Source organism: Hemibagrus wyckioides, linkage group LG05 (genome assembly GCF_019097595.1).
Source record: "Hemibagrus wyckioides isolate EC202008001 linkage group LG05, SWU_Hwy_1.0, whole genome shotgun sequence".
Classification (NCBI taxonomy): domain Eukaryota; kingdom Metazoa; phylum Chordata; class Actinopteri; order Siluriformes; family Bagridae; genus Hemibagrus; species Hemibagrus wyckioides.
This window is the reverse complement of record NC_080714.1, coordinates 10,467,423-10,493,468: the sequence shown is the minus strand read 5'-3', so window position 1 is coordinate 10,493,468 and position 26,046 is coordinate 10,467,423. Positions and strand designations below refer to the sequence as shown.

Below are 26,046 nucleotides of genomic sequence, written 5' to 3'. Positions count from 1 at the left end.
GCATTGTCTCTAAAGGTAGGCCATTTTACAGCCAGCTTTCATTTTCATACCAGCATTTTTATTTTCACAAATGTTCACAAGCTTGTTCACACAAGTCCGAACAGATGCTGGGAAGATGGCTTGCCAATTAAAATAGATAAAAACTCAATGAACCCCACAGATTAGTCAGATTAGTCCACCAGTGTTATTTACTGTAGTAAACTATATAGCGCATGTTTAATAAACCTATTTGGGGTTGCTCTATCACCAGTCATTCTTGTGTGAAACACTAAAACTATTTTTCATGACTGGACCTTTTGCATGTCGCATTTTTATTTAGCATTTTATTTAGAAATAAATGGCTGCTTGATGTGCAAAATCAAAATGAAATTGTGCGAAAAGGAAATTCAACCCAATCCCAGCACAAACTTTCAACGACTTTTAATATTTACTTGAACTTTTGATTTATTTCCACACAATGATTCATATACTCTCATGTGGGTATTGTACTGATTATTCTTTTCGCATTATATAAACATAAAAGCCATGCTTACCGTCAAAGGGGTGGAAATTTGTTTTACTCAAGAGGTGCTGAAATTCATCTTTCATTCTTTTGTTTTCTGCTCCTATTGTTCAATCTTTCTTTCTTTCTTTCTTTCTTTCTTTCTTTCTTTCTTTCTTTCTTTCTTTCTTTCTTTCTTTCTTTCTTTCTTTCTCTCTCTCTCTCTCTCTCTCTCTCTCTCTCTCTCTGTATAACCATTTATCAGATTTGAACAAGGTCATGCAGTGGCCACTCTGTCTGTGTTTATTTGATTTTGTCTTAGTTCAAGTGTTAAGATCTGTTTTAATTTTGTATGTGTTGGAATGTATGCCAGTTCATTGCAGCTCATGTGTTGTGTCTAGAGCAGGTATATTTTATAAGACAATAAACAGAGAATCAGACAAAGTATTTCTGCTAAGGAATCTAGTGTAAAATTTCTTTTGGTGCATATAATTTATTTCAATCACTTGTGCCTTGTTGCAAGTTTAAGTACTGTGAGGTCCAAAATACTGAGGGCATATACAATATTCAGTGATGTTGCACAATTTCTAGGTCACTATTTCAGTGTAAATTTAGATTTGTTATATTTAGCATGTTAACTGCTTTGTACAAAATGTCAGATTTTCCTCATGACTTGTTCTAATATAAATGATCAGCTTTTGCACAAACTTGAGGAGTCTGAGTCAGCTTGAGCGCACTCAGTCATTTAAGCAAAAAGAGGACATACCAAACTCTAACAGACTGAAAATTGTGTAAATATTTTTATGATTCTGTTTTTCACTCAAATTGTTAATGTTATTTGTAATGTTGTTAAATTAAAAAAGAATGGCAAACAGCTGTATTTTTACTAGACTGTATGTCTAGAACAAATTTGAAACCTGCCAAAAAATTCCATTCAACTTTATTTCCATTGCTCATATTAAATTATACAGAAGTTACATTTACAACATTTGGCAGACACCATTATCCAGAGAAACTTATATTTCTCATTTATAGAACTGAACAGTTGAAGGTTAAGGGCCTTGCTCAAAGGGACAACAGTGGCAGCTTGGTAGTGCTGTGATTTTAACAGAACTGCTTCACAACAAGCAGGAGAGGCTTCTGGCAGCTTGCTTACAATATTTTCTGAAGTATAAGGGGCTTGTTTGGAGATTATAAGGTAATGGTGGTTAAAGTGGTTAAGGCTTTGAGGTCCCAGCAACCAGCACCACCAAGCTGCCACTTTTGGGTCCTTAACCTTCTCTGCTCCAGGGGCACTGTATCATAGCTACCCCTGCTCTCTGACCCCATAATGGGATAGGCAGAGAAATTAATTCCACTGTACTGTAATGTATATGTGGTAATAATAATGAAGGCAATAATCCAAAATGCTTGAACACACGAAAAAATTCACTAATACTTTTGTCACAGAATGGGCAGATGCCCACAGAGATGCCAAAATCTAATGGAAAGCCTTCCTAGAAGGGTGAAAATTATTAGAACAGCAAAGGGAGGCTCTAATTCTGGAATGGGGTGTTCAAAAAGAGCATATGAGTGTGATGATAAGGTGTCCACAATTGTTTGGCTATACAGTGTATTTCTATTAAATATGGATTTGAAATAAAACAGTAGATGTTATCATAATTCAACAAAAATGTCTTTATTATTAATAAACTTCTTATTCAATTGACGTGTTGCATAAGGCATTCTCTGGCACAGAAGTTAACTCCAAGTCAGGGCCAGCAAGGCCTTCTCTGCTGGCCTAAACAGCAGTGATCTGAATCACTGACTTGCATTTTAATATATTTAATATATTTTTCCATGAATGTGTATTAAATTATTCCCAATAGTCTATTCTCTACATTTCATAGCTTTTCTCTGGGTTGCGCTGCTTCCAGTAGTGTATATTTATGATAAGTGTATTTATCCAATCATATTTCAGCTAGTGGCTGACATCATGTGTTGCCATGGTGAAAGAAATCTGCCTTAAGGCCTTCAGAATCAATAGTGCAGACACCTGTAGCTTAAAATAAATGGCAACGAAATTGTTACATTAACCAATCAGATCTAGCAGGCATACGATTACGTCAGCAATTTCCTGTCCTTTGATTGGATAATTGGGTGTAGTCAGAGGCAGCGAACCGCACAAACTAAATTATATATATATTAACTCACAATGGCTGACAGAGGAGAAGAAATTGATTTGGTCACAGACATCCTTACAAATGCATTTTCAAGGCAGACTATAATAATATTGACTATCCCTTGTGAGGTGTGAAATACTGTAGCCTAATTTCTTTTTTACTTTGCTGTTTAACGGTTGATTAGTATCTATTGCTGTGGCATCATAATGAGGGTATAGAGGTAGATTAATTCAGGAAGGACGCCAGTGAAGGCCCAGGCGTGAAATGCATGGCCCGCCACTGCTCCAGTGTCATGATTTACATCAGGAGTAAGAATCAATGAATTTATACTGCAGGTAGCAGTGTAGTCAACACCACCTTCAGAGAGGTGCACACGTGCATGTATGTGTGTCTGCTTGTACTACAGAGAGATGGATAACAGGGATGTTCAGAAGGTTGTTGGATTTGGCAAGCTCTGTTTGGCTGCAGTAGTTTCGTCTTGGCTGACACTCCAGTTCTCTTGAAATTCTTTTCCCACTTAGAATGAGCATTTCTCTCTCTCTCTCTGTCTCTCTATCACTTGTCTCTTTTTTTGGATAAGCCACTGATAATGGCGTAATATACCTCCTCCTTGCTCATAATATTTATTTTATAATAAACGTATTTTATCACTGCACAAACACACCCAGCATTTCTCAGCCTCCCCCAAGCAATGCACAATGTCAGTTTAGGAAGTTCACTGATTTAAAGAGCAGAAGATTACCTCCCTACGGCCTTAGAAAAATGTTTAATTAATTTTTTTTATTTAACAAGGGAAATAATGAGTCTTAAAGATAGGAGCATCATGAGACTGTAGTTTTGTTACGATTTAGCTATAAGTACTTTTTGATGAATGTAAGAGGATGTTCCAGTTAAGAAAATTCTATATGGTAGCTGCTGTAGCTGAGCTGCATTACTGAAGTATTTAGCACATGCTGTGCTTAGAAGATGGTCTTTTACCATATATTTATAATTTTGTAATTGTATGGACTGTTTTTGGGCCACAATAAATTTAAATCAAATAAATACTTTTAATTTTAAATAATTTTGAAAATTATGAAGAGCATGAAAAACATTTATGAGTGTTATTGAAACTTTTGTGAATCTGGTGGGGAGTTTTTTTGGGGGGGGCTTGGCCTAAGAAAACATTTATTTAGATTGATAAATGAGGGAGTAAAGGTAATAGATGAAGAATAATAATGTGACCTCCTCCCATATTCTGACACTAACATGGAATTATGGTGTTTGGCGTGAGATTTACGAATTAGGAATATGACTATTTTGTTTTTGGGTAAGAGTGTGCATGTGTACACATATTTATCCATGGGGATGGCATGTTATTTCAATTCTTGGATCTATGGAGCAAGCCATGTTCTGTACTGCATGAATGATTTATTTCATTTATATCAATAGCTGAACATTTAATTGGTTTACAAATCTTAACCAAATTTCCCAATAACTCATCCAGAGAAAATGCTAACTCATCAGCATTGTGAAATATCCAGAGCATTTATATTATTTTTAATAAAAAAAGAAATGTATGTCATTTGCAGTTTATGGAGTGTCAATAGTCACCAGAATGTAACTATCACTAACACATTTTTCTATTTTGAAATACTTTAAGTTTTTAATGAAGATAAAGTATGGATTAAAGATTACATTATAAACCCTGTTCATTTTTTCATTGTTTTGCAACAAGCATCAGGCATAACATTATGAGCAGTGACACGTGAAGTGAATAACACTGATTATCTCCTCATCATGGCACCTGTTAGTGGGTGGGATATATTAGACAGCAAGTAAACATTTTGTCCTCAAAGTTGATGTGTTAGAAGCACGAAAAATGGGCAAGCATAAAGATTTGAGAGAGAGTTTGACAAGGGCCAAATGGTGATGGCTAGACCACTGGGATCAGAGCATGTCCAAAACTGCAGCTCTTGTCAAAATTGGTTCAAGGAATGAACAGTAGTGAACTGGTGACAGGGCCATGGACAGCCAAGGCTCATTGATGCAAGTGGGGAGCGAAGGCTGGCATGTGTGATCCGATCCAACAGACGAGCTACCGTTACTCAAATTGGTGAAGAATTTAATGCCGGTTCTGATAGAAAGGAGTCAGAATACAAAGTGCACAATGGGTCAGGGCTGTTCTGGCAGCACAACGGAGACCAACACAATATTAAGTCTTAATGTTATGCCTGTTGAGTATATTTTGAAGCTCATACTAGAAAGCAAAACAACAAAACAAACACTTTTTAGCTTCCTGCCATGTGTCCTGCTCTGCTTCAGCTTTGATCAGCTCATTACCACAAATGTATAGGTTACTGCTCAAAGAGAGCGAAAAAAACAAATGGCATGAGAGAAAGAAAAAATAAGTCAACTATAAAATACTGATATTCTGCATCATTCACTAAATCCCACTCACCACAGACTCTCAGAAAACCCCTTATAATTGTATTCCATCTTCTCTATCTTTGCATCTTTATCTATGTCTGCTTTCTATGTTTTTACAGCTCTCTCTGAATCTAAGGTTTTCACATTCTGTCTTCTCAGCCTCTGTCTTACCCCTTTCTCTTTTATCTCAGCCCTACAAACTGATCCTTTGCCCTTTTTCCCCACTGTCTTCATTCTCATCTCAAATTTTCCATTTATCGCAACTATTCCCCATTTCACCTCAACCACATCTCTGTTTTTAATGTATCAGGATATGACCTGCTCTATTTTTCTACCCAAGCAGCAGGAAATGGACAAGTATCTGGCCATAGTTCTTAACTTGGCTGGTCATTTCAGTGGGATTGGTTTTTACAAATACCAATGCCTTGATTTAACCTGTTTTCGTTACAGCAGCTGAAAAATTGCAAACTGGCGATATTTGGACTGTATTGCTTCTATACTGTTTTGTACACTTCCTTCAAATCATCAAGTGAAAGATCTGCAACAGCTTTAACTCTATCAACCACTTAGCTTCTTATTACAACCGCCTTAGTGCCTCTTCTTACTGTTGCCAGACTGAGTCTTGTCATTTTACTCAATGACCACTTTCTACTACTAGTTGAATGCTAAATTTCCTGTCTAGCCCAGTAAGTGTTCCCACATTGTACTGATCTTGCCCACCTTTGTTATTTGCTGGACTGTCTCACCTTTGGCCTCTGCTCAAGACTTACTGTCTTCATTTACTTCATTTACTCCTTATTTTGTAAAGAGCCATGTGAGAGCTTAATGATTTGGTCTTTTTTCTTCTCTTTCCTCCATGTGCCACCTCATCTACAAAATTCACATCAGAGCCCAAGGATGTTCATTATAATAACTTTATCATAACATTATTGTAACTTCTCATTCTCACCTCATCTGTTCCATTCCTGCATCACACTACCTGGAACTTCTGATTTAGCTTCTTTTTCTAATGTATTTGGTTTCTTGGCTTTGATCTTGTTTGGAAAAAGCAAAAAAAAGCAGATGCAAAACCTTCCAAAATCAATTTTACTCTTTTAGATTTCCACATTATTGCCTATTTGATTTCACGACTGAGGTCTGCCAGATTGAGAGAATGTTATGCCAGCTTTGACAACAAGAAGCAAAAACAAAAAAAGCTGCAAGAAAAGCTCATTCATGGGCTAATACTGTAGTTGTCTTTCATGACTTGTGTGCAAGCGTGTTTTGCTTTCCCATTTTGTGGATTATGCTTTCAAGTTCATGAAATCAGAAAGGCTGAAGTAACTGAAGTGAAATTATGAACTGAAATGATCTGATGTCCTATATGATTCCATCTCACTTTTGTTGAAGTATGTCTACAGAAGAATTTCTACAATTTTGTACAGTTGTGCCAAGTAGTACAGATCTGTTGAGACTGACAATATTCATGGTGTTGATTTCAAACAACAAAATTCTTTAACCCTTACTTTTTTTGTTACTGAAATAAATATATAAATAGTCTTGGACCACGAGCCCAGTATAAACAGAGAGTACTCTGGGAAATGAAAAGTGATTGGGGACCCTGATTAGGTTCTTTTTTTACACACTTACACACACATGCATATAGACACTGTTCTATTACACAGAATGGTAGAAAATAGAAAAAAAAATTGGTAAAATGTATTAATTGCATCCCAAGTTTTTGTTGCCCCCACCTCTAACAAACAAACAAATATATGTATATTTTGAAAACAATAATCTAAGCTAAATTTGATAAATGCGTTAATGAACTCACTACATGTAAAACTCTTGTAGATCATTTATATTTAAACCCATGCATGCAATTTAAGTATATATGTCAAGTCAAAGTCAAAGTCAAAGTCAAAGAAGCTTTATTGTCACTTCAACCATATATAGGTGATGCAGTACACAGTGAAATGAAACAAGGTTCCACCTAGACCAAAGGTGCGACACATAACACAGACAAAGTACAGTGACGCAGACAAACACAGAGCTAAACATAGAGATAAAACTAAACTATACTTAAGGTGCAATCTTTAAACTAGACATACAACAGAAGTGCACAGGATGACAAGACAGTGCAGACAAACAACATATAGACATATATACAGTGAGTGCAAATATTAAAGTGACACATGTAAACAGGATCACAGGATCAATATAAAAAATGTAAAGTGAAATGTACAAACAGCGTGCAAACAGGACAATTAGTGTGTGTGTGTGTGTCCAGCACAGTTCATTTCTCTTTATGTCTTTATATTCATGCACAAAAATGTTTCTATATTGCGTAGTAGTATAAACAATGCAGTCACTACATACTGAATAAAGTTTCTAAATATCAGCCACTAGTTGAAAGACTGTTTTCAGATGTTATATTGGAGGATCCTTTTTCAGTTTCAGCTGACAGTGGTGAGATGGACTGACAGGATCTGCTGATCTACTGAACTGACAGTTCTTTAATTTTATTAGGTTACTATCCAGGTTGCCCGTATGCAGTTTGGGTGTATTGAGCAATTGCTTACTCTTAGTGAACGAGTAATAAACATTCTTGCAAAACAGGTTTATTAATTTTTATAAAAATCTGTACACACTATCTGAGAAATATTATCTTATTTATATTGTCTTATTTAACATTGTCTTGCAGACAAGTGAAGGAATGGAGTAATAAAACCCTGTCAAGTGCTAAACCCCCCCAGATGGGAGATTCAAGAAGCCCTCATGCAGCAGAGGTGAGACAAGACAACTTTTCCCCTGTCACACTCCCCTGACACACACACACACACACACACACACATAGCGAGAGAGTTTTTTGTCTTTATCATTTGTCTTTTCTTCTTTATGCTTTTGTTGTGTGTGTGTGTTTTCTCTTAGTGCACATATGGTAGGCTCCTAGCCATCTTTGCTGGCTCAGTCTGAGTGAAAGAGAATGATTTAGTGAGACAGAAATGAACTTCACACAAACTACAAAATGGCTATCCTGGGAATACACAGACAGAGAGAGAGAGAGAGAGTGAGAGAGGTGTGTTATCTCTTTAAATAAAAATGCATTTTCAGGAGTTGTATTTGTACCATTAGAATATATTAGACATTCTATTGGCATCAGTTGGTTTACATAGCATTGCTTGCATGCCATAGTGTATGTGTTTACTGATTATTTAAAAAGGATATTTCTACTTACACAAATCTAAAATAAGCACAAATGTGCAATAAGCTTTATTGGACTAGGCCTTCATCCTTACTTTGTGTGTTACACAATCTCTCTCTCTTTTTTAACAAATTCAATACCGCATACCAGCAGGTAATGAACAGTATTAAATTGCCTTTCTAAACTGGGCTAATACTTTGAAAAAAAATATGCTTAGGATCAGCTTACCCAACATTCAGTGTCCACAGATTATGAAGGGAGCATAATGTGGCCAAAAGATAAATATTATAGTTGTCAAATAAAATAAAATAAAAAAATGAAAAAGCCATGATAAATCTAATAAGAAGTAAGTGCAAGGACAATGCTGTGATAGGAAACTGGCAGGCTATTTATTTATTTAAATTTATTTTTATTTTATTTTATTTTTTGGTGCTGGTGGTACAACTAATATCATTTCTAAAGAAGAAATAATCTTATTATAATCTTATTATATAATCTCATAATTTTAGTTATGTGTAATGTGGAACATTTACTAAACAAACTAGTTCACTTAGTATAACACATAATATTCATTCCCTCACTTTTTCTTGGAGGTAATGCAGCATACTACTAAAAAAAGCGAAAGAGCTTAAACTTTTCTATCCTGAAGACTTTTCCTTGTTGGAAAGCTTTACCTCTAATTCTTACACAGATCTGAAACTGAAGAATCCTTCCATAAATGATAGAAAAATCTACTTACGAAAAGCTTATCATATTGACTGCCAATCAGACCAATGACAACATGGTAGCACAAGTGCATTAATATTATATAACTTTTGATTTACATTACAGCCAGCAGATCTATCAAAACACCTTCTAACCAGACAGATTTGAGAATTTATTTTTGCAACAACTTTAGCTGTTGGAATTTGCTGGATCTCCTGTGAACCAATTCTTCAGTATCAGTTGTATCACAGTTACACTGTTAATTATGACAATACATGCTGACCTGGATTTAATTGAAGTCAATTAAAAAAAATGAATGTAATTTACAGTCAGAGGTGCATGGCCACCACCAGCTGCACACAGTGAACAAATGATGGACTTGCACTGTGCATTCATGATTAACATCTCTGATAACTCGAAACACATTCATGCAAAGAAACCCAAGACGTATAAGGAAACTGTGCAAAACTATTTTTTGCTTTGTGCCAGAGCTATTGAATCAGCATGGGGGGGATTTCAATTATTTGTCAAACTGCCAATAAAAATACAAATGATTTTTGCATTTTAGATACATAATTAAGTCAGTCCACAAATAAAGCTGAATCATTTTAATAATCTATTTATGTAAGTGCTTCAATTTTGAAAGAAGAAGCTACTCAGTTGGCGGGTAACTATGAGAAGTTTTACTTTTTTATTTATTTATTTTAATAATAACACTAAATAGATAAGCATACACTGTGAGTTTTTTTTTTTTTTTCCTTTTTTCTGGCCATTTACATGTCACTTGATAGAAGCTGTTGCCCAAATCTCATATATAAATAACAAGTGGAGATACAGTATGACCCAAAATATGTGGACATCTGACTATATGTGTTTTTTTCCCAAACTGTTGCCACTAAGGGTATATTTGTAGGCTGTAGCGTTAGATTTTCTTTTACTGGAGTTAAGATGCCCGATTTTTAAACGAATGACAATGCCCCTCTGCTCAAAGTGAGGTCCATAAAGAAATGGTTTGCCATGGTTGGAGTATAAGAACTCGAGTGGCCTGCACAGAATGCTAACCTTAACCTCACTCTGTCTGTGTGGCCATCTTCCTCACCCAACACCAGTGTTTGACCTCATTAATGTTTTCGTGGCTTAATCGGCAAATCCCCACAGTCTTGCGCCAAAATTGACTGGATAGCCTTCCCAGAAGAGTGGAGGTTATTATCAGAGCAAAGGCTGTCTAAATCTGGAACAGGATGTTCAGTAAACATAAGGGTCTGATCCACATATTTTGGACATATTTTATACAAGTATTTCATAGGACAGCAATGGAAAACATAGCAAAGACAATTAAGGCAACATGACGAATGACTTCCTGTGTCAGCTGTGGAATCCATGCCATCAATTTCAAATGTAAAAAAAAAAAGTGACAGTGACAGAATTTAGGCTTGGACCCCGTTTCATTGCTTCTTCAGTGTCAAAAGCTGGTCTGTAAAATCTCCTTGGATATTTGGAGGAAAACCAGCATTTTCTCACTCTGTGGTAGTTTACTTAACTGATTATGTACTCTCTGATTAGACTCTAATTGTCAGATTACATAATTACCAAGGTCTGTAGAGACTAAGGCGCTGAACGCTGCCCCCCCCCACCTTCCCAGCCACAATTATCTCTGCCTTCCTTTTCTGAGTGTGAAGGGAACATATTGAACCGGTGTAGGCACCAAGGTTGTGTTTGGCGTTCGCAAAAGGGCTCCGGTTTTTGCCCCCTCCTACATTGGCCCAGCATTACTGTTTGCTCTTTTGATCCGACTGCATTAGGTTACAGCCGAGCTGTCAAGTCTAATCAATGCACCAGGCTTGTGATGCACACAACCTGACTGTGTCACTCCCACGCCAGGGACTCAAACTAGTGCTCCAGTTCTGTTTTTGTTTTGGTTGCACTTTTGGGCATTTTACCATGGAGTGTGTGTGAGTATGCATGTCTGCATCTGAAAGGCACGCTTTGTGATGTATAAGAGTATAATGGTGCAGAAATGAATCCTACATTTTGCAAATGGTTAGTAAGATCAAATTTGCGTCTGTATGTGTGTGTTATTGGGGGCTTTGAGAATGCAATGTAAATTTGCTGTTAATGCTGTTTTAGCGCATATTCTAGTCCCTGCACTGTAGTGTCATATTTCATCATTAGATTACTGAAGAAATAAATAGAAGTGTAACTTCAGATACACTTCCGAAACACGAACAGTTACAACAAGGTTAGGCAAACATGTAAAACAACCAGATCATGTGATGCTGCAGAATATCCTTTCACATCATTCAGCAGAGGCCTCAAGTGACCATCAAATGGCAACACAGCATGTTTTAAGCCTCTGCAGGAAAGGAGATGGAAAAGTTTCATACATAGCAGAGTGTGAAGTATACCACAAGCATAGAGGAATTTGTGTTGTGTTTAACTGTGCATCATCATTTTATACTGTGACCCTTAACATAGTTAATCCAGACACCAGACACAAAAATGTATTTATTTATTTCGGAGAATTAAAAAAAAAAAACATAGCAACCCTGACCGATCTTCTCCTTAATGTGTCAATGTGTGTGCAGGTTTAATCAGTTGACCTTGGCTTTCAAAATACTATGAGGTGTAGCATGGTTGGAATGAAAACTTGCCAGCCCTTTCTGTCTTAGACCATCATGTTTTTATGGAGAGTGACAAAAAGACACTCAAGCAATTTACAGATGCAAATCTTTAAAGCAGCACCAAGAAAACAAATAATGACACACCTTCCACATAAATACTTAAACACACTCTGTGTGAAGCACAGATCATGGTTTAAAAACTAAAGTAGAAGTTTTAGAAGTAAATAGTTCATTAAAGTTCAAAAATGAATAATCTGAAATGAATAATAAGATCAATGAACGAATAATCTGTCAATAAATTCATTTCTTATGAAATAAATGATCATAACATGTAAACAGTACGCTAATATGTACAGTAGGTCATTTATTTGATATACAATTTGATTGCAAATTGGTTTTAATAAAAAAAGAAAGAATATTATGGGACCTTTGTTAAATGTGTGTGATTCAAATGTATTAAATATAACAAATGTGTCTAAAATGTTTAATTGCAATTTATGTGTTTGTGACTTTGTGTTATGAGCAGGGTGGTCAGATCTGCATGACAAAGCAGCCTTGTTGACAACTAGTATTAAAGACCCCTTAATAGATCTATTCCCACAGCTATTGTAAAGCCATTGTATAATAAAATAAAATACTGCATGCTAAACAGTTAGCATGCTCTCACTTTATTCAACTCTGCATGCCGCTTAGTACTCATTATTTAGAAAAATAAGTACAGTGTTTGACACTGCACCTAAGCCATAGCACATGAGTACTTTATTAAAAATAGTAATAACTATGACAATATAGGTAGATAAATACTTTTCAACAGCTTCTACAGCTAGTCCATACAAATAATGCAATTATTCAGAAATGTATTTTTGATTGTAACATGCATGGAACTCCATGGAATACATGTAAGTGGAGAATTAACAATTGAGTTTGGTTTCAAAACAAGTTACATCCTCACACCAAATGTCTCATACTAAATCTGACATAGGCAGTTACATTATAATAAGTCTGTTTGCTTTTTTTATGCATTTCCATTTTCAAGTTCGTGTCTATGCTTGTGATCCATTACTGCTCATTTTGTCCCAAAGCGCAGTGGATGTTACTCATTTTCAGAATAATTTATCCACAGAGTTGATCCAGCTCACTTTATTTCTTGGTTAAGTGATTTATTACCTCTTTCCATCTTCTTTGCTCTTTCATCCTTCTAGCTCTGCAAATTTATAAGGGAACATCATATTTTATGAGCTTGACTTTATTCTCTTTTCTCAGCAAGCAAAGCAAGCTTCCATTGCTTTTTGGTGATACTGAATGATTTGTGTTACATGTGTTACATGTTAGTAAATATGTAGTTACACTGTAATGACAAGAAACATGTTATTTTATGCTTGCTTTTCCAATGATGTATCTCAAAATTAAAGTGTTCCCAGAATGATTATGGATCTGGTTCGTGATGAATGTTTTGCCATGTTTCACTTTTTCTCATTCAGGCTCATATTACCCAAGCTTCGGCGCAAGAGACGGCTGAGAAAATCAAAGAGCTGGAGAAAGCTCTGCGAGAGAGCATGAACACCTCTACTCATAGAGAGGCTTTGTGGGTTCAGGAGGAGCAGGCACATGCTCTAGCACAGAGACAGGTACACATACATGTAGCTGCACTGTAGCACTTAGTAGGGCAATGATTAGAAAGGGAAAAGCTTTAGGAGGAGAAGAATCCATACTGGATTAGAACAGATCCCAAATAATCATGATCTGGCATACATATAGATAAGCTGTTAAGTTAGTCCACATAAATAGACACACACACACACACACTTACCGCTTTATTATGAACACCAAGACACATGTTCATTCAGCCAATCATGTGGCAGCAGTGAAATGCATAAAATAATGTAGATATAGGAAATAATTTTCATGTGAAATTGTCCAGCTTCTCTCAGCCTATCATCCACAGTCTATTGTAACCCATCCACCTCAAAGCTTGAACTATTGTCCATTTTGAGATTCTTTGCTGCTGACCACAGTTGAATGACTGATAGTTTAAGTTAATAATTTAATCCTTGATACTTACATATAACTTTCAGTCATTTTCAAAATCCTAATCAGCCAATGGCAGAATGAGGAGCATAGTGTAGTCCCTGAGCCCTGAGCCATCTGACAGCATCACTTCACCTAAAGAGAAGAAAAAGTCTCGTTCATTTAGACCTAAATGGAAAGAGCAAAAAAACTGCCTTTAAGTTCAGGATAAAGGAATGGTGTCACTAAAGAAAACAAAAACGGTATGAAAATGGCAGCTCTTAAATTTACTGCATTTGGCAGACACCCTTAACCAAAACAGCGTACATTAATCTCATTTCTACAGCTGAGCATGAAGGGCCTTGCTTAAGGGCCCAACAGTTGCTGCTGGTGGTCGTGGGATTCAAACTCACAACCTTCCAATCAATAGTCCAGCATCTTCCACTTCCCTCTGAAAGAGCACACTTGATTACAAGATCAAGAGTTGCTGTGAGTTTGACCTGAAGTGACCTGATTGTTTTGTTATTATTATATCACATATACTTTCCATAGTCCAAAACCTTACAGTGCAAAATATACAACACAATGAGATGAGAAGAATCACTTGTCTTAATACTTCTTTCTCTCTTGCAGCACTTTATATTGCCATTCATCATACACTAATTTGACAAACATTGAGCAACCATGATGAGAAAAACAATAATAATTTACCATCCCCTTAAAGTCCCCTTAATGTCCAAGTTTATAATTTAGTTATTTATCTCAAAGCATATTATTCAGTAATTACTATAAATTATCAGCAGCAGACTAGTGCTTGAAATTTAAAGAACACATAAGTGCATCCGCATGTATTTAAAACCAGCCAACAAATGTCGAATTTTCCGATATTGTGAAAACTTCCCTCTCCCTTTACCTTTACCTTTACCTCTCCCACACCACTAACTTGTTTCTTTTACTCTGTTTCAGCTGAGCATGTCTCTCAGTCTTTCTCTCCCTCTTAGCAGATGCAGTTGCATGTGTTCATTGGACTCATTAGCTACGACTTGAGGACATTTTCTTTTGTTTGTTTTTTTTTTTTCACCAGTTTTATGTATTACAATAATTACTTGTGTCCTCCCTGACATTATACCACTGAGTGCATTTGCTCCATTCACTGCCCACTTTCTTTCTTTCAGCACCAAAGGCCTTCCGGATGAGCTGAGAGTGCATTGGCAAAGTCTGAAATTTTTGCTTAACCTTAAAATGAGTGCTGATCATTTCAGATGAATCAAGTTTCCTGTCTTCTCCACTCTTTCCACTCGTAAAAATGCATGCCAATGAACTGGAGTAACCTCACTTTCAGCCTCTCAGATACACAAACATGCCTTGCACAGCTGTATTATTAAATGCATATACTAATTAATCAAATCAAAAACAAATTCTCATTCTTCTAGGTAAAACTTTTTTTTTCTGTTCTGCACAGGTCAGATAGTAGGATGTTAATGCTTGGTGGGATTAAATGTGTGTGTGGGAAAGTAAGCAAGAAGCGATACAGCTAGGGAGAGGGAGAGAGTAGAAGGAGGAAGTAATTGGAGCACCCATACATCCCAGCTGCTCATTCCTGCACATGAAATCTAAAAAGATCAAAATAAGAAAGCAAGTGCACAGTTAGGAGCCACTGGCCAATCATAACTCTGTAATGTTTTTCCAGTCTGGCTTAAGCTTATGTTGGGCAGAGTACTTCTGTCAAATAGACTGTTTCAAAGTTTATCCTCACCAACTTGCTGCATAAATCCTTTACTTTGTTTACATTTAAACAATTTTGAAACTAAAATAAAAGACACTATAATTTACAAGATCAATAAAGTAAAAGACTTTAAGGGAAAAAATATGTTCAAATCAAATTTAAAAAAGGAGAGGCAGGGAGGAGACAGAAATGGATTCTATTCTTTATGGAGAGAAAAAGCTTGGTTTGATAAAGAGAGGTTAGTTTAAACCTGTTATTTCTTTTGAGACAGCTATCCTGTAGTTCCTAAATTAAAGATACTAAAATATAATTGTCTGACAAGCCCATGAGAACCACTTTTTTCAAAACTGAATAAGGCTAAAGATATTTTTTTTTAGTTTAAAAACTTATGTCACTTGACTAACCTAACAAGAGCTGTGCCACACTTTTTTCACACTTCCTAGTTTTCTAACCCCCCCCTCGCCCCCAATATTTTCTTTCCTAATGATGTGTACATACATAAATACATCAGATGAGCTGCATGAATAAAATAAAAAAATAAACGTTTTCAAATGGAAAATATTTAACAGGGTACTTGGAGGCGGGTTACGAATTAGAACCAAGCTCTGAGAAAACAATTTAAATCTGAGGCACATTAGCACATACACAGGATAAAGGTGCTAAGAGGCTTAACATTTTACATCCCCAAAGGCACTCATTTGACTAAAGCACGTTGTATTCATTATTAATAATGTACTGCAGCTGATATGTTTGTGGGGAGGGGGGTGGTGTGTGTGTGTGTGTGTGAACCAGGGCCTACTTTCAGTGATTTATATACACAGAGGTTAATGGGATTTGCTTATCATACCAAGGGTCACATGTACATGCTTTAATCTCTAGTGTTTCCATTTAGGATATCAGATATACACGTTTGCATAAAACCAGATGCATGTAAGCACAACAGGATTCAACGTGCATTTAACATTTGGCCTCAACACAGAGGGCCTTTCAAACTATTGTTTTTTTTTTTTTTGGACTTAAAATCTTAACGCCTCAAACCAACAAGACCCATTAACCGGTCAAGACACTGCTCACTCTTGAACCTACAGTACATACATTTCCTATTAGTTTCATTACAGGTATTAATTCATTATAGAAGTTATTATAATATTTTACATACTTTTACATACTCCCCCCATCACATGCTATGGATCTTGTCCATAAACACTTCTGAGCTTACAAAATGGATATAAATTGCACATTTGATTTCTGTATAACTTGTTTTGAATTTAGTTGAAATTGATTGAAAAGGAGAAAGAAGACAAAACTGCACTCATTGGTGTTTGGATCTCAGATCTCAGACTTAAGACAATTATATGAGAGCTGCTCATGTAGGGTGGTGTTTGAAGGAAAACAGAGCCATATCTCATTATTGTATGATTCTGCCTTTGGACTTGGGCACATTTTTCTTGCATGTGATTTTCTGCAAGATGTGCTGGATCAACAACTACTTTATAATGAGCTAAATAATGAGGATAGAAGCGGTATTGAATGGTGAAATAAATTAAAGTATACTAGCCTCAGATTAGATGTTGTAGATGTAAATATCATCATATTAATCTGTTACTACTTTTCATTTTTGAGTTAATGTTCCATCGTATTACATTCGACAACAACAACAACAAAAAACACTGTTTCTTAGCCTTGTAGTATAACACTGTCTAACCAATGATTTATTCAGCTTTAATATATCACTCTTTCTCTAATAAGCTGTACTACATCTAATAAAAATTCATAAGTGTTTATGGTAACTGTGCTAGTTAGCATAAACTGCAATGATTATCTTGTATATGAAGATCTGATGGCTGTATATTCTAGGAATATACAGTATATAGTACATGTATTTGCTTCATAAATATGTGTGCATATGTGTGTGTGTTTCATTCATATTTTGTTCCAGCTGGAAGACCTGATGGCTGCATTGGAGAAGACAAGACAAGAGTTGGATGTGACAAAACAGCAGCTGTCCTCCACCCAAAATTCTCTTGCTGAGAGAGAAACTCACCTGAGCAGCATGAGGCAGGAGCGTCGAAAACAACTGGAGGAAATTCTAGAAATGAAGTAAGTGTATATGAATTACTGCGATAGGAAAATAATCCTCACTAGGGTGGTGTGATGCTGTTACCATGCAAATGTAGATTACTTTCCAATAACAGGATGAGTTTTATTCATATATCACATTTGACCATTTATGTTTACATCTAATGGTGTGGAATGTCTACTTATTACCAGTTTTCCCTATCCATAGTGCTTTTATATACTGTCGTTCCCTTACCAGTGTCTTTTTCAAGTTAATAAGAAAAAAGCACCCTGTCTACTTCCTGAGAAATTAGAAAATGAAAAGCCCTCTTTCCTGAAGACTAATCATTACAACCATGTGACACCCATGACTGCTTTACACAAATGTTTAATAAACCTCACCATATCAGTGAATATACAGATTTCTTTGCTAATAACAACCTACTTAATATGTTTTTTAATCTGTTTATTATCAGCCTTACATTCTGCAGAATGTCCAACATACAGGTGCCTGAAATTCCAGTTCCATATGGAATTGTTGTTAGAACTGTGCTATTGTAGAAAATTATTCAACATCTTCTGACCAAACACATTTGAGAATTCAACAGCACTGTGGTATGAAGATGTGTAATTTTGTGCACTGGAGAGAGTGTGTTACATCAGTAGTGCCAGAGAGGTGATGTGAAAAGACACTGTGAATGTTTTTTTGTTGCTTTTTATACTTCCTGTCAGTCTGAGGGTTGTTTCCATCTGAGCTGCTGCATTTTGAGATTTACAACTGTGTTCTTTTTTCTGTGCTGGATAAAAGGCATATTTATCAAGTATGTTAAGAAGCCATCAACAGCAATGAGCACTATAGCATGCTCTACATGTTGTAAAGATGTTACTTATATAGAATACAAATATTTCAAGTGTGTGCATGCGTGTGTTTGTAGTTGTCCTTGACATATGTAATGGTGAGGTTTTAACCTATGATTTTATAAATACCTAGTAACTTTCAAGTAGTAACCTAGTAAAGTTCAAAATCAATATTGCATACTACGCAAGTCATTTTGTGTATGAGTGTGTGTGTACTGGATCTATGGGTGTAGGTCTGGGAAAACCCTTCACATAGTTGGACTTGGTCATTTCCTTCTAAATGAAAGCCACAGGCTTTGCTTGACTTAAATTTGTGGCACATATCTCAGTTGCAAATACAGCTCTAACATTTCTCCAGAATAATGTTATGTTATAAAGTAAGTTATGAAACTGAGAATTCTACATGGAAAAACTCCCACAAATTGTGTTCATCAGCTTCTAAAAGTCAATTCAGTGAAGCTGCTTTGTTGTCTAAAATTTCCCACATTAGGTCATAGGCTTAGAACATTGTCCAGAACTTCATCTACAGAGATTGTAAGTGTTGCAGTGTCTAACACAAACTGTGGGTGGTGTGATCTTAGTATAGTTAAAAAAAAATAAACAGCTTTTGTAACACCATTGTCCCAGGTGTTTTACAGGATGACTTTTTGCCACTAACTCCTTTCACATCTGCTGTGCATGATGTTGATTTTTAAAGCTTTCTTGATGTGCTGGGATGTGCCAGTGCTTGTTGCCTTCGGATCAGACTGGGTCAGGTAAGTAAGTTGCAATGAATGTCACAAAATTACTGCTTGTCATTAAGCTTCTTTCATAATAGCTCTGCATGGTGTTGATTTTCAAAGCCACCTTACATTGCTGGGATGTGCCACTGCTGATGTCTTTGCAACAGATTGACTCAGATAAATCTGTGGGGGTCATGGACCAGAAGTCCTTGCTTAGATCGCATGTGTCCATCACGCAGCAGAAGAATTGGGTGTGCAAAAGGCCATTGCTCTGGCATGCACCAGGAGGAAGCATGTGTGCCCCAGTGGTGAGAAATGTCTGAGCCCAAACGCTTCGTCCAACAGCCTGGTCTTTTCCCTCTACAACCTTCTTAAACTGGTGCCTGTCACATGTTTTGAGGAGATGTAGCAAAGAGGGAGCTCATTGGTTCCATCCCCAGCGTCTCTGTTGTAGGATGTTATAGTATTGAGGTCCCAGGCACCTCTGCAGCCTAGTGTGCACACTGTGTTACGGCAGTGTCTTATTTATCTCTTGATCTCTACAGTTATCTGTCATTAGCTATGGCCCTACTCAGGTGTGATGGCCATGTGGGACAGGGTCATGGGTTTGATCCCCATTTTCGCCTTGTTCCGCTGTTGGTCAGTAGCCTTGTGCCAGCCGTTTTCACGGTTTGCTTTGGGCATTCATGGCATCTTGTGGTTTCGAACATGCTTCAGCTGAAAGCTCTTCTTGGCACACTCCTTCTGTTGTGTCTTATTTGATTTTTTGGCTTGTTAGGTTGCTTGTGGCCATACAGTGGGCCCTTGCTCAAGCACGGTGGCCGAGTAGAACTGGGTTGGTCTTGAAAACCGAAGGGCATGGTGTCTCTGTCCACATTCAAGCCTTGCAGAGGCTAACTGCACTGATTTGTTTCTTCTCCATATGAGCTTTTAAATAACATTTGTTGGATGCGGGAAAATACATTCTTTGCATGTATGTGGTCCTGGGTTCAAACTCCAGCATCTCCAAATAAGGCTTTAGTGCTGTTAAAGAAGTGAGCAAGCGAGCAAGGTGCAATAAGTTTGAGCAGGTCTCCTACACCCCTTTTGCATTTGGCACCTTTTGAAACACACTCCAAGACACTGAAAGGCAGAGGTTTATTAAATATCACTGAAGAATTGAAAAACACAACTATGACTAACCAACAGAAAGAATCAAAACAGACCAAGATAGATCTTGAAATTGAGCTTGTTAAAGATGGCCCCTTTCCAGGAGACTCTACTAAGGTGAAAGAAAACTGAATGCCTGGGCAGTGACAGTCACTTGGTGCCAAGTGTTCTGGGTAGTGGCAGTGTAATTCCTTTTTAAGAAGTGGGTCCAAAATGTCCATCACTGGCACCCATGAACACTCCTCTGAACCACGGCCCTCCCAGTCTACTAGATCCTGGAGCTGTTACCCTCTCATATAGGAATCCAGGAGCACCATATAATTGCTTAAATTACCCAATATAATGAAAAGGTAAAGCTATATATGTTCTATATATACTGTTGAATAAATATAAATATCTCTTTTGTTTGATGAAAAAAAAATCAAGGTTATTTATTTATTTATTTATTTATTTATTTATTTATTTATTTATTTATTTATTTATTTAAGTAAAGTATTTAAGTAAATGCAAATGTTCCTTTTTTTGTTTTTGATAAACATTCAAATTAACTATGTACAAATGTATAGTATCCTCTAGGCAACAAGGCAGCCAGACGCAGCCTCTGTTCCCTAGTACCAGTAAAAAAACAAAAAACAAAAAAAAAACCATAATAGTAATAATATATAGTAATAATATCACCATTACTTAAGACAAACATGGAACTTATTTCAAACACAAAACACTTCCTAACCTAGATAACTGATGTGCTCTCTGCTAGTCTTTGAATAATTTTTTTGGAGCAGACCTGGCATTGATCCAGAATAATTTCCAGAAAAATAATTGACAGCTTAGTCTTGTGATGCGGCCTGATGCCAAGCCGATACCACCAGACGCTCTACGTTGTCTAAAACAAAGATGCAGCTAGATATGTTACAGAGAAACTGCAAAGCCATTTGTTCTGCAGTTTCCCAATCCAGTAATTACTTGTTTCAAGCTTCCTGAGAATCACTGGAATGGAATGTTTGAAAAACAAATTAAATCTTATCAGATCAATTCAATAAATGTGGTATATGTAAAATATTTCCTATAGCATATATAATACAATTTTATTTTATTTAATATTTATTGATTTTAACTCTGTTTTGGAGCCTTGCTAGTGGAGAAAAGATTAGCATTATAACTGCAGCGTTTTAGCTGGATGTGCAAATGTGTGTGAAAACCGGGTTATGTTCATTCTGACAAAAAAGCCCCAGTACATGAAGCAATGGAAGGGAAATACAAATTGAAAAAAGAGGTGTTGTGTGTGTGTGTATGTGTGTGTGGGTGTGCACATATGTGAGAGAGAGCATGTAGATGTGTGTGTGTGTGTGTGACTCTATGTTTGTGTGTGTGTTTGTGTTTGAGAAAGAAAGAGCATATATATATATGTGTGTGTGTGTGTGTGTGTGGGTGGGTGGGTGGGTGTGTGTGTGTTTGTGTGAGCGAGAGAAAGAGAGAGAGAGAGAGTTTGTACTGAGAACTTGTACCTTGGGTACCAAACAGAGTCAAAGCATGTGAAAATCCTTTGCACTCAATAACAATTATTACTGTGGTCAGTATGACCCCCAAACATCACATGTGTGTAGTCATGTCATAGCCAACATCAGAAACATTATCATTAAGTAAAAGATACATTTCTGGCAAGACCTTATGTAATTAAGAAAAGTCCTGAAATATGAGGATAAAAAATAACAGTGGATATATTTTTTGCACAGTTTAAAGAGGCTCTGGAGTCATATAGGCTCCAAACGGAACATGAGGGTTCAAATCTATTTAAAATATATGTTTATCTGGGTATATTCGTAGATCTTCAAAATAATTCCTTCTTTAAGAATTCAATATAATTCCTGTGATCTCTTTCCCACATTCTTCTTTCTCTGTATTTTAATACTTGAGTAATTACGCTAACCTTACAGAGAGAGTGAGTGAAGGAAAGAGAGCATGCTCTCCTGTGAGTGACAGGCTAGTGGAGCTGCCCTCACAAAGCTCCCCTTAATTCAGATAGACAACCAATTTACATGTAAGTGGATTCAGATGGCAAAGCCAAGGGCGCCCTTGTCTCCAACTGTGCCCTCTCTCCTGATTTCTCTCTCTCTCTCTCTCTCTCTCTCTCTCTCTCTCATATTCCATGAACAGTACGACAGTGTTTAAGGTTGTGGTATTTGGATAGATTTTCTGAGGATTGAGACACTAATTTGAGTGAGTGCTTCGATCCCAAAAGCAGTTTTGGCCTTACAGCCCTTTTAGCTGAAAGTAAAGAAGTCTGGGAGAATTACAGCTAGAAAAGGCCGCCAACAGGTCACATGACTCTCCCCTGACTCCCAAGGGGAGAGCAGTTGAGCCATGTTATCTGTGTGTCTGTGTGTGGGGGTCTATGTGTATTTAGCCTGGTATTTTTGTTCAATTATTTGAGCATGTATCGTACTTCATCGCAATGTTAAGGCAGCAGATCTTAAGAACTTTTTAAATATGAACTATACATTTAACACAAATATCATGTTGTGCAAAAAGTTTACACACACAAACACACACACATATTCAAGAAGCTCAAAAATCCTGGCACATTGTCTTCTGTCGTGCCTTCTGAAATGTGAAATATTTCTGGAGTAGGTTTGTTTGACTTTGTAGTAGGCAGCTCTGCATTGCCAAGCTTTCTGTAATCTTTCTTTATATCTCATCTTCTCTCCCTTAGAAAACACACACACACACACAGAGAGTTCTTATTGCCAAGCTTCCTGAAAAACTTTTGGCATTTGTACTAACACTTCTAGTAGACCTAATATGTACTATTGTATACTATGTTATACATAGTATAACCCCTCCTCATTCTGGAAGCTGACCCTGAGTGTTTTTGAAGTCTCTAGGATATGTTGCAGGGCAGTTGGGGTGATTTCCTATGAAACTCTCTAAGTTGCATTGGGTTGTCATGAGCTGGTTCTCAGCTGCTCTCCTTAGTATCATATCCCTAACAATTTAACAGATACTGCTTCTAACCTCTCTGACCTCTGGAATCCAAGATGTCCGTGATTCTGTTACTGTAGCTGGCTGGACTTGGGCAGTCAGTGTAGTTGAATGAATTTTGGTAGTGGTCCTTTATTCATGGAACAGGGATCAAAGACTTACACTTAGAAATACATTGGGAAGCTGCTATATGGTTTGTCTGGACATATTGTACTTGCTATTTTCTATGTTAATGGGCTTTAAAGAGTTGAATGTATTGGTGCTTAGGTTACCTGCATCCAAGTCATATCCAAAAATCATTTAAGGGGGTAAGCCCCCTGTGACCAGCTTTATAAATAAGAGTGTTTGCATTTGCATGTTCTAGGCATTTCTTTTCTTCCAGACCTAAAAGCAAAACCAGTCATCAGCTTGGGCACTTTTATGTTATCATTCCAGTGTTGGTGCTTAGGATTTGGTGGCTGCTCATTGCTGAGGTATGGGATTACTCACATAATTGTGTACTGTGTCTAGGGTTTTATCAGTTCAGGAAGTATGGATTCTGGAGAGCTGGCTGGATTTTTGAAAGATCATCTGTTTTTGTATTTTTTATATTTGTTGTATATTTCACCAGACCAATTTCACCGTGGCAATCATCCTGTTTTTCTGCACAGACTGTTCTGAGAAATATTCTGATTTTCTTGTTGAACTTGGGCATTGAAATGGGGATGATACCTAAGATTAAACTTACAGAAACCACCAACTGTGATGAAACAATCCACTTTCAGACACAGCCATGGACTTATGGTGTTTCACCAATATTTGGTGCTGAGCAACTGTTTTGTGAACAAGAGCTTGTTCACAATATCATAGCTGCATTCAGCTGGAGAGTTTATGGGAGAAAATGCTTCTCAGTGGAATCTCCCTACTACTCAGGCAGCATTGCCCCAACTCATATGAAAGGAAGCTTTAAGCCAGGATGCTTAATTATGGTAAAAGACCTTTCAAGTTTTAAGATGGCTAGGGTTGGGGATGGCTTTGAGAGAGGAAGCATTGAAGATGGAGATTAACTTGTAAAGCCTGATAATTTCAGAAGGTCCATAAGGGTTTTTATGAACGGACCTTTCATTAATTTCAATATCATCCCATAAAAGTCAACATAGGCATGTGAAATTTGCATTTATAAATTAAAAATCTTGGGTACTAGTATGATTGGGTACTAATAGGTACTAATGTTGGGTACTACTATGAATGTTGTTCCAAGGTGCAGTAGAGGACATTTTGTGATAATAACATTTCCAGTGGATCAGTATTCATACAACCTTCTAACAATCTTCAAGGTTGAGCTGAACATGACTGATCTGTATTTTTCGTTTTCTCTGATTTAATAGTTTATCCAACCAAATTAAGAGGTATATGAGATTCTCCAGAGTCAGGCAGTTACTGCAACATGCCAAATCAATGAGGACTTCAGCTAGATGATTGATAGTTGTTGTAATTGGCTTAATAGCACCTACTCTTAGAATAATTGACTGCTGCTACATTTAAGAATTTTGACAAAGTATTACTTTATATGCTAACATTAGCCACTTAATTCTGGTGCAAATGTTGGTGTGTCTGAACTTTTGCCCTTAGTTTTAGTTGATGTTCAACCACATTTGAGGAAAGTAGTAGCATGTTTTTGTTATGCTATTGCTATGAAGATAAGAATCTGAATTGATGAAGATTACAGAATAACTGCAGACAAGTCAATTCTTTTCCATAAAAATAGTCTCATATAGTTTCATGCCCTCGGAATGAATGAAAAATACCTCTTTCTTGCATTTAGATGTCCACCTTTTCCCTTTGCTCACTTCATTATCCTTTTTTCGGCTTGGGTTGGAAATGTTTCCTTTTGACATATAACTAAGCCATTTGTCAAATGGGAAGGATGTTAATTTAAAGAAGATCTGGAAGGAAACCCAAAACCATAATGGCTCCACTGAAACTTTGTAATAGATTGATAAATTCCTTACTGAAGAGACCACGTACGGTTTCCATTTCTCTTCATCTCCTATCACACACTGAGCATTTTCCCTGGAAATGTTCTTGGCTGTATTTCATAAGTGAGAAATTAGAACAGACAATAGTGGCGAGATCTGATCTGCTGCCCTGGTCTGCATGACACACACAGACATAGCAGACACACACACACACATACACACACAATGGAAGGGATAACGACTTGTATAAGTAAACCCTTGAGATATATCTGGACCTTTCAATGTGGTATACTGTGTGTGTGTGTGTGTGTGTGTGTGTATTCTTTTTTGAATTATGAATTATGCAGCCTGGGAAAAAGGTTCACTAACATCACTAACACATAAGATTTAGCATATTTATTTCTGATACTTATCCTCCTATACTATGTCTCTAGTTATGCAATTTTTCAAATTTTTCTGTTTTAATATAACAATAATGGCCAATTTGTTTGTTGCTGGGTCAAAGTCTTGGGCATGAGCTCACTGGTGCCCAAGTTTAATTGTGCTCATGTGTTTCAAAGAAGATTCAAGATTCAAAAAACTTTATTAATCCCAGGGGGAAATTCCTTTGCATGTTTGCATGTTTAGAAAAAGAGCTTTGTGAATCATAGGTAATATTGGGATTAAAGAGAAAACAGCATAAAAGGGAGTATATTCCTCATTCAGTATAATTTGAAAAGGAATTAAATTGAAACGTGTGTCTACATGTTCACAAAACATACATATTTAATATTAAAAATGAGATAAAAAAAATAAGAGTATTTAGTTTTAAAAATAGTCTATAAATACATTTTAATTAGGATTTAATTTAGGGAAAGCAATAATTAGCTGCATTAATAATTATGTCAATGGAAGGTAATTACAAGGTGTGTGTGTGTGTGTGTGTGTGTGTGTGTGTGTACATACTTGCATGTGTAGGATGAGAAAAGGTTAACAGAGTCACATATGAAAGGCAACCATTCAACAGCAGGTTTTTCCAGCTTGATTT

The 26,046-nt window shown here is 36.6% G+C and overlaps 1 protein-coding gene across 5 annotated transcripts in view; it reads left to right on the top strand.

Moving 5' to 3' along the window:
• The window catches only part of LOC131352661 (ERC protein 2), a 194,786-nt gene that overhangs the window by 82,972 nt on the left and 85,768 nt on the right, over positions 1-26,046 (top strand). For 4 of the 5 annotated variants that reach the window (XR_009204539.1, XM_058388943.1, XM_058388942.1 and 1 more), the window contains 3 exons: positions 7,736-7,820; positions 13,044-13,190; positions 17,235-17,395. Coding sequence is in view for 4 of the 5 variants with exons in the window: in XM_058388943.1 (XP_058244926.1) it covers positions 7,736-7,820; positions 13,044-13,190; positions 17,235-17,395 (393 nt within the window). In the remaining variant the exon portion in view is untranslated. The remainder of the gene's footprint in view (positions 1-7,735; positions 7,821-13,043; positions 13,191-17,234; positions 17,396-26,046) is intronic. The other variant, XM_058388941.1, reaches the window with a different exon arrangement.